This window comes from Bolinopsis microptera, chromosome 7, assembly GCF_026151205.1.
Source record: "Bolinopsis microptera isolate Bmic1 chromosome 7, MBARI_Bmic_1.0, whole genome shotgun sequence".
NCBI lineage: Eukaryota > Metazoa > Ctenophora > Tentaculata > Lobata > Bolinopsidae > Bolinopsis > Bolinopsis microptera.
In genome coordinates this window covers 20047072-20056605 of record NC_087078.1, presented here as the reverse complement: position 1 = coordinate 20056605, position 9534 = coordinate 20047072, and the positions used below count along the sequence as shown (strand labels likewise).

The following is a 9534-nucleotide window of genomic DNA, read 5'->3' as shown; positions in this document are numbered from 1 at the left end:
AGTACTCCAGTAGCAGGGAGTAAGTTTTACTAAGTACTCCAGTAGCAGGGAGTAAGTTTTACTAAGTACTCCAGTAGCAGGGAGTAAGTTTTACTAAGTACTCCAGTAGCAGGGAGTAAGTTTTACTAAGTACTCCAGTAGCAGGGAGTAAGTTTTACTAAGTACTCCAGTAGCAGGGAGTAAGTTTTACTAAGTACTCCAGTAGCAGGGAGTAAGTTTTACTAAGTACTCCAGTAGCAGGGAGTAAGTTTTACTAAGTACCCAGTAGCAGGGAGTAAAGTGTGGTGTGGTGACTAATCGTGTTACTCTTGTTTTTTATTGATCACGTCTAGAGGATGTACAGGAAAAGTCCCGGTAGCGTTACAAAGTACATACCTGTACAAGATGTATTATATATTACGAGCGATATAACATATTGTAATTGGCTCACTGCTAGCCACATGTACATGATAAAAAACCCGCCAATTTCGAATATATTTCGAAAATGGATGTTACATGAATTTGAATATATTTCGATAATAAATATATAAATTTGAATATTTTTGGATGGCTCAGGAATATGAACAAGATATAAATTAGGATATCTCTTTGAGTTAAAGTAACAGTCTTTACAGGATTTCTCGGTGTACCTCAAGATCCTTGCAGCGTATCTTCAACCTAGTGTTATAGCGTCTTTTCTGCGAACACACATTCAGCAGTACAACGTTCAAGAAGACGAATTCTGCAGGTAACGTACTATTTAGTATGTACTTTAAACGTATCGCCACTTACGTTCGAGTATTGTGTTTTAAGCTAGTTTCACAAATACAGATAATTACAAATTTATTTATTGGGATGGGTAATTTTTATCCTGGTTTAGTTCTAAACCCTGACCGCATTCAAGGCTGCGTCTCATCGCTTAATGAAGATCAGAAATCAAATAATATTCCTCGTATTCAAAGCTGATACAACTTACTTTTTGGTCAACAATCGGGTATAGGACTCAGTGGCGGAAGTCACTGCGGCGGTGTACAGTCCGGCGGAGGACGGTACAGCGGAGGCCGGTACGGCGGTACTTTCCAAAAATCGACTAATGAGCTATATATGCGAAGGACCTTATATTGATATTAGGAATTTAAGCATGAATAATTTATGTGAACTGGATGAAATTAAATACAGCAAAGTGCACCAAGTATGCAGTGCAGCAGTGCACCAGCAGTGCACAAAGTGCACCAAGCATCTTAACGTCTTATCCTCGGATTAGAAGTTTCAACTTCTTACGTTTTCAAAATGCAGAAATTCTACGACGTTTAAAAATTCCGGTCACAGGAGATGTCATTGCCAAACTTGTCATGTTTCCATTGCCGGGTTTTATGGATAATTGCCACATTTTATGTAAGATTACCACATTTTATGTAAAATTGCCAGGTTTAATGTAAGATTGCCAGGTTTAATGTAAGATTGCCAGGTTTAATGTAAGATTGCCAGGTTTAATGTAAGATTGCCAGGTTTAATGTAAGATTGCCAGGTTTAATATAAGATTTCCAGGTTTAATGTAAGATTGCCAGGTTTAATGTAAGATTGCCAGGTTTAATGTAAGATTGCCAGGTTTAATGTGAGATTTCCAGGTTTAATGTAAGATTGCCAGGTTTAATGTAAGAGTGCCAGGTTTAATGTAAGATTGCCAGGTTTAATGTAAGAGTGCCAGGTTTAATGTAAGATTGCCAGGTTTAATGTAAGATTGTCAGGTTTAATGTAAGATTGCCAGGTTTAATGTAAGATTGCCAGGTTTAATGTAAGATTGCCAGGTTTAATGTAAGATTGCCAGGTTTAATGTAAGATTGCCAGGTTTAATGTAAGATTGCCAGGTTTAATGTAAGATTGCCAGGTTTAATGTAAGATTGCCAGGTTTGATGTAAGATTGCCAGGTTTGATGTAAGATTGCCAGGTTTAATGTAAGATTGCCAGGTTTAATGTAAGAGTGCCAGGTTTAATGTAAGATTGCCAGGTTTAATGTAAGATTGCCAGGTTCAATGTAAGATTGCCAGGTTTAATGTAAGATTTCCTTCAGATGCCCTACGTACGTGTGCCGCTGTCCCACTAAAGTAGACCCTGGTCGAACAGCTGACATGGTGGACACCATACAAGAAGTGGTGGCTTGGACCGACTTCGAAAAACGGGACTTTATCAAGGTTAGGGACTTTGTTGTCATTATAATAGGGACATTTATTGGGACTTTGAACATGTACACTGTGCAGTCACTAAGTATTAAGGTTTGAGATGAGCGGAATCTTAATTCTTAAATTAACGTTATGTCTATTATATTGTCCCTGGAAACATGATCCTGACACTGTGATATGAAGTGAAAATATAAAGCTGTTATTACGAATAATTCTGCAGGCTTTCGCATATAGGGTATAAATAGAGTTAGCGCTATTTTACTATTATAATCTGAATACACCCTTAAAATAAACTGTACCTGACCATTCTGAGAGAGTGAATTAAGTACTGCACCTTTGGAATACTGAAACGCTTTTAGGACACAAAAGGGTTTTTATTTTCACCAGTTACCAGCAGTGTCGTTACGCCACTGGTTGCCAGCTTATCTGAACCATTGCATTCCAGATTTAGGTACGTGGGCCCTTGAATTAGTCCTCGTGTACATGTCTTTGGCTATGAAATATTGGGAAACGTCCTGTACTATTTGAATCATTAATGGGATAGTATGCATGACGCAGGCATTGTAATAAGCCATCTGGCTTAGGACCAAGACTGAAATGTATGACACAAAGTGTATGATTTATGGTATTTTGACGACCTATTATAATCTATATCGGCACACGATGATTTTTCTTGGAATCGCTGTCAATCATGATAAACCTTACTCTCACTGCAATATTGGGCCCAATATTCCGTAACAGTCACCTCTGATTTAAGTGTTTTAAACTTTTCAATTGTCGTCGGCGACGATATGAGGCGATTATGGGGGCGACGACTCGTCGCCCCCTATAATCGCCTCATATCGTCCGAATTTATTGAATTTATTGGAACTGCACGGTTCAACATGTCCTATGTTCATCTACTAAACGTTCACATCACAATGATCTCACTTGCATATCAGAAAATCTATCAAAGCTTTTGAAACTATCGTTGTTTTAAATATTTCACTGATAAGCATTACGGAATTTCTTTAAAATCCTGGCAGATAACACCATCGACTTATTACACCACGTGGTTGGACCCATGCGAAATCGGCTCTGTGCGCGCAGTCAAATGCTAACAGCCGCGCATTTTATAAAATTACATGGTTTGGTAGAATAAAAGTATACCGGCGTCATTGCATGGAAACACGTTAGCGCACGACCGTTCTTATCATGAGACGTCTCGAAATTAAGTCATCTTGCAAGCGTGATACCCATGCTTTCTAATGAAGCCCACTGTTAATTCTACATCACACGTCTTGTTAATTGAAATAAGTTATGGAGTATGCCGGAGCTGGAGAATTTTCCCTTTTCATATAATCTTCCAAGCAGTCGTAACTCGTTAGGCGCACTGATATCATTTATCAAACTCATCATCTGTTAACTGTTTAAAGGTCTGGTGTTAAAGGGAACGTGTTCGGAATTAATGTACAGGTAGTGTGCTTGTTTCAATCTATTATCAAACTTTTACCCGTATTGTTGTGAGAGATTTAATAAGATTGCTCCACAAGTGTAATAAACTAATCACTATTTAATTGATCTCCAAATCACACTTCAGACCATGTGCCACGGTCTGTTCAAGCGTCCCGACATCCAAGAAATAGCTGACATAGTGAGATTTGAGAACGACATGGTCAGAGCTGAAGCAGTTTGCGACACCTTGGCTAAACCAATGTCTGATGTGGAGAAACAGCATCTTCGTCGTGTCTTCCACCGAGCTTTCGGTGTCCATCCTAGAGGTATGATATGTATATTGTATAGTATACAATGTATAGTTTGTATACTGCTACTTTTGTAAGTATTTAATACTTGTGTAAATATTTAATACTTGTGTAAGTATGTAATACTTGTGTAAGTATTTAATACTTGTGTAAATATTTAATACTTGTGTAAATATTTAATACTTGTGTAAGTATTTAATACTTGAACGTGATATTTGCTGATAGTTTTAGTTGCTGACACCTCGAAAAGAGGTGTCAGGTGTTCTCCTGTTAAGTAGTAATTACTTACTTGTGTAGCCCTGTCTTACATTGAAAAGCACTGAATATACATTTTGTGGGTTTCAGTCAACGACGTTGGAAATAAACTTATTATTAATTATTGAATGTGTGCAGGTTTTCGGTGGCACCAACACTTAAACACTAGGCGATGAAATCTACCAATTTTTGACCTTGGCCATGGTGAAAATAACACATAAAACCAGAGAAATAGATGGCGACGATATGTGGGGGGGGGGGGGAACATGATCCCCCATATTTCCACCAATAATATGACAAATTTGAATAACCTAAATGTTTACTGGTTACATTTTTGCGATTTATCTGGCTAATCCCAATAGTCAATGACGAACATTGCATGCAACCATTATCATAATACTTACACAAATTTCATTGCCATTATATATATGATTTACCCACAGATCCGCAAAATAAAGATCACTTTTCAGCTATAAACTACCACCTATCTCAAACTGACCCGCTGAGAAGACGCCAGACGATATTGAAACTTGGCATAGACCCAAACGAGATTCTGAGTGCCGGAGAGGTCTGGAGTGGCATCTACAAACCCTTAGAGATAGAAAATAAGGAGAACAAGATGAACGTAGAGGCGCTGGAGAATGATAAGGTTTCTTTAATTAATATTTCTTCTCTTTTTTGTGTGTTGATATTTAATGTTTACTAGACTTATCTAATGTCTTTAGGTTTCAACAGCCATACAAGGTCTCCAAAATACGCAATTTGTAAAGCTAAAGTTATCATTCTTGCTCCAGTTCTCATTAATTACCTTTCCAGTGTCAGTCGCCCTATATAAACTGTAGGAACAGACCTAAAGATGTATGTGACCGCGGTTTATGTCGGAGATGCTGTGTCGACTTTGGTAAAAAGATGGGGACAGATTGTTACGGACACATGTTGTTCTTCACAGAGGGTGATTTTAGCGATTCAGAGCAGGTTGGAATTCATTCCATTCTTCAAACACCACGTACTCTCGAAGGTGTATTTCATTATGAAGCGCACGCACCCACAAAAATGTATTCCATTTAAAGTTGACCGAATGTATTCTAGCTAATCGCTAATTTTCAAACTTGTTCGTGATAAAAATTGCTGTAACCCAACCTACACCTACCTATATACCTACTACAGGATAACTCAGTTAACAAGAGACGAGAGCTAGGAATGGTGCCCAAAATAAACTTCCCCTACTTTAAACCTCGTGTCAGTTTGTACGGTGAACCCAATCTTGACGAGGCTATACGCAGCAAATGCAGGTAAGCTGCTTATCTTGTAATATTCTTATTGGCGCAATTTTGTATTTATAATTATAATAAATTTCAAGAAGGTGTTGAATTGGTCGCTATGACTGTAGAATTTCTATCATGCAGGTATCAGAGAATAGATTGCGACCCTAGCTTCCACATCCAAGATGACCAACTCATTAAACTTGTCAAGAAGTTTAGCACTGATGTAAGATGTCTTTCTATTGGGAGCAAAGAAACAAGTAAGACATAACATTTTATTTAAGTTTTAATGGGCAGATCAACCTAAATATCCCGATGCTTCATAAAGATGTTGCTGCACTGGATTGTAACTATATAAACAGAATTAAAGCAAGAATTGACAGAGTTAAAGCACTCAGTTTAATTTTGGTTTCTACTTCAACTATTGCAGAGGCAGGGTTGGAGCTGACAAAAGAAAGTCTTCAAGAACTTAGCAAATGTAGAAATCTACACAAGCTGTCTTTGGAATGCTGTGTTAATGTTGACGATGACACGTTTAAGAGAATACTGGAGGGATGTCCTAAACTTAAGTATTTAGAGGTAAGAAACAATAAAAAGCATCCATACCAGAGCATGAAAAACAAATCACCAAATATTCATCAACAAAAAACGTATACCAAATTTTTGTCGAAGGCATTATCAATACATACAGTAAGTTTCACATTTTCTCTCACACGGGTGAAGTTTTAACGAATCTGAGGTCGCCTCTGAAGCAGTGGACCTTGTTTAACTCAGCACCAACCAGAGAGAGGATGTGTACCAGGAAGGTACCTCCAGTCGCTACACAGTAGAGTGGAGCATTGGAGAGCAGCAGCCAGCTTCCCTCCCACTGGGGACGTTATTAGGTTACTCGTAGTTTATGAGGTGCTGTTGGAATGTTGAAGCAACGTTACTTGACAGGTTTAGGTTTCCATCAATTCCCAATCCTGTGCGAACTGTGTCACGTGCTAGCTATGTCACGTGCTAGCTATGTCACGTGTTAACTGTGTCACGTGCTAGCTATGTCACGTGCTAGCTATGTCACGTGATAACTGTGTCACGTGCTAGCTATGTCACGTGCTAGCTATGTCACGTGTTAACTGTGTCACGTGCTAGTTTTTGCACTGTGTGAAAGTTATTAAACCCAACTGATAACGTGTTCAGTGTTCAACTGTCTCCAGGGAATGTAAAGGTGAAATTACCTGAAAGTATAAGAAGTGGAGCGCAAGGAGGATGGCTGGCAGAACTCCGCTCACTTTGTGTAACTCTCTGAAATCCTCGTACTTGAATACTTTTACCTGAGGGTTCACTGTCAAGTTTCAGGGAGTAGTTAATCAAAGCCACGCCCACTTTATGTACATTTTGAACAAGGGCCTTGTCGACTTTCAAGAAACCCTAATACTGCAACATATTGATTTGATTGACGTTTGTTGTAAGATACAAGGTTAAAGGTATCAAATCTTATCGTGAGTAGAGCATGAGATAACATTATAATTTCTTGTTCTATCACGTGTCTAGCACGTGTCTACTGTCTATCACGTGTCTACTGTCTATCACGCGTCTAGCACGTGTCTACTGTCTATCACGCGTCTAGCACGTGTCTACTGTCTATCACGCGTCTATCACGTGTCTACTGTCTATCACGCGTCTATCACGTGTCTACTGTCTATCGCGTGTCTACTGTCTATCACGCGTCTAGCTCGTGTCTACTGTCTATCACGTGTCTAGCACGTGTCTACTGTCTATCACGCGTCTAGCACGTGTCTACTGTCTATCCCGTGTCTAGCACGTGTCTACTGTCTATCCCGTGTCTAGCACGTGTCTACTGTCTATCACGCGTCTAGCTCGTGTCTACTGTCTATCACGTGTCTAGCACGTGTCTACTGTCTATCGCGTGTCTAGCACGTGTCTATCACGCGTCTAGCACGTGTCTACTGTCTATCACGTGTCTATCGCGTGTCTACTGTCTATAATACCTGTCTCAAACACCAGATCATTAGAGACGTCAGGTCAAAGAGGAGAGCTGTAGTCAAACACATCTGATTTATGTAAATATTACCGTCGCCATGGTCATCGAAATACCGCAGGATCCAACCTGTGCACACCAATTATACGAATTTTAATGAATTTATAGCAAGAACTTGTATCTTGCATTAATATTAACAAACTCCTAGACCATTTTTTATTCCCAAAAGTTAATCTGGCTATGAATTTTCACCTGTATTAGTGTCTGTTACGTCAGAGTTCTTAATGTCAAGCCAGGTGACCCCCAGAAACGCAAGAGCTCCGATGGATATTAAAACCATGAGTATACCTGTGAAAAAATATGATTTGATCTAGCCTAGAAGAAAACCTTTAATTTAAGCGAACATCTCTACTAATCATGTTATTAATTAATCAATAATTTCCAAACCTGCTTTCTCCTCGACAAGGTCCCATTTAGCCAGCAGTGTCTTCTCAGTACTCTTGATTGAGAGGGGCCGGTAGACAGGAGACTCCAATACAACAGGAGGTAGGACCTGCTCGTCTGCTTCCAACTCATTGATTCTCTCCTCGTACTGTCGGATCTTCTCCTCGTATCCCTTCAGTTTCTCCTCGATACCTGATCAACGTTACCCTTGTTACACTTAACTCGTTACCCTTGTAATTGTTACCCTTAAATCGTTACCCTCGATACCTGACCAACGTTACCCTTGTTACCCTTAACTCGTTACCCTTGTAATTGTTACCCTTAAATCGTTACCCTCGATACCTGATCAACGTTACCCTTGTTACACTTAACTCGTTACCCTTGTAATTGTTACCCTTAAATCGTTACCCTCGATACCTGACCAACGTTACCCTTGTTACCCTTAAATCGTTACCCTTGTTACCTTTTATAATAGCAGTATTTCCTCTCTTACTAGGCAGCTATGTTCATGCGTTGAGAACTATGTAGTGCACGTGAATAGTCTCATCACGTGATGCTTATTCAATATAAATTTGCGTTCGTCCTCAGTTTTTAGCAGAAACAAGCGCGACAAAGACAAAAGCCTTTAGAATGTAGAAAGAAGATCAAATTACAAAACATTGATTAGATCACCCTTAGTGTCAGCCTTCTCACCTGCCTTATAACATTATTACCCTGTATTAACAGCTACTAGTTTCCCTTATAACAGTACATTATTAACCTGTATTAACAGCTACTAGTTTCCCTTATAACAGTACATTATTAACCTGTATTAACAGCAACTAGTTTCCCTTATAACAGTACATTATTAACCTGTATTAACAGCTACTAGTTTCCCTTATAACAGTACATTATTAACCTGTATTAACAGCTACTAGTTTCCCTTATAACAGTACATTATTAACCTGTATTAACAGCAACTAGTTTCCCTTATAACAGTACATTATTAACCTGTATTAACAGCTACTAGTTGCAGGAGCAGCTGGTTAACCAGCTGGGGTCTAGCTGCGATAAGGCCCTCGGTTGATACAGAGTTAGTGTCATCACCATTTGTAATTCTGGAGCCCGTCTCAGATTCTTTGGTGGGCAGTTTTATTTTGGGAGGCTGGAGGTTCTTTAGAGATTTCATTTTGAGTGTAATGGAATTATGGAAAACTGTATGGATCTATACAAATGCAAATACAAACTACCGTCTAAGTATGGAATGTGTAAACATTTTGCTAGTGATCCTGAGTTATTTGTAGTTAAATACTCATTCTGGCTTTTCAATTGCTGGTATGTGATTGCATTTCAGGTCGGATTTGATTTCGTCACGGCATATGACAAATAAGTAAACAAAAGCGTTCAACAAAACAACATTTTTTGGCGAGTAATTAAATTATAAAAATACAGCTTTCAGCGGGGGGGGGGGGGGGGGGGGTTTCAGCGCATAAATGAACTTATCTAAATGGTAAAAAGTGTTGTCGAGCTATCTGGAATTGTGCAAGATAATTGATAACCGGCTAATTATAAAAGAAGCTCAGAATTTTGTCTGATAAAAGTTCTGAAAAAAATTGTGTAATAACATCTACACTTTAAAATAGGTATCATCCGTGTCAAAACCAATAAAATAATCAAATGTGAATCACAGCATATCACTTCAGCGCTCG

At 38.9% G+C, this 9534-nt stretch overlaps 1 protein-coding gene across 1 annotated transcript in view; it reads left to right on the top strand.

Annotated features, from left to right (window-relative positions):
* Positions 1-6626, top strand: part of LOC134818797 (uncharacterized) — a 15665-nt gene extending 9039 nt beyond the window's left edge. The window contains exons 6-14 of the mRNA XM_063828443.1: positions 615-727; positions 2051-2171; positions 3739-3919; positions 4627-4805; positions 4973-5131; positions 5324-5448; positions 5563-5678; positions 5849-5997; positions 6618-6626. Of these exons, the coding sequence (XP_063684513.1) occupies positions 615-727; positions 2051-2171; positions 3739-3919; positions 4627-4805; positions 4973-5131; positions 5324-5448; positions 5563-5678; positions 5849-5997; positions 6618-6626 (1152 nt within the window). The remainder of the gene's footprint in view (positions 1-614; positions 728-2050; positions 2172-3738; positions 3920-4626; positions 4806-4972; positions 5132-5323; positions 5449-5562; positions 5679-5848; positions 5998-6617) is intronic.
* Positions 6627-9534: the final 2908 nt, after the last annotated feature.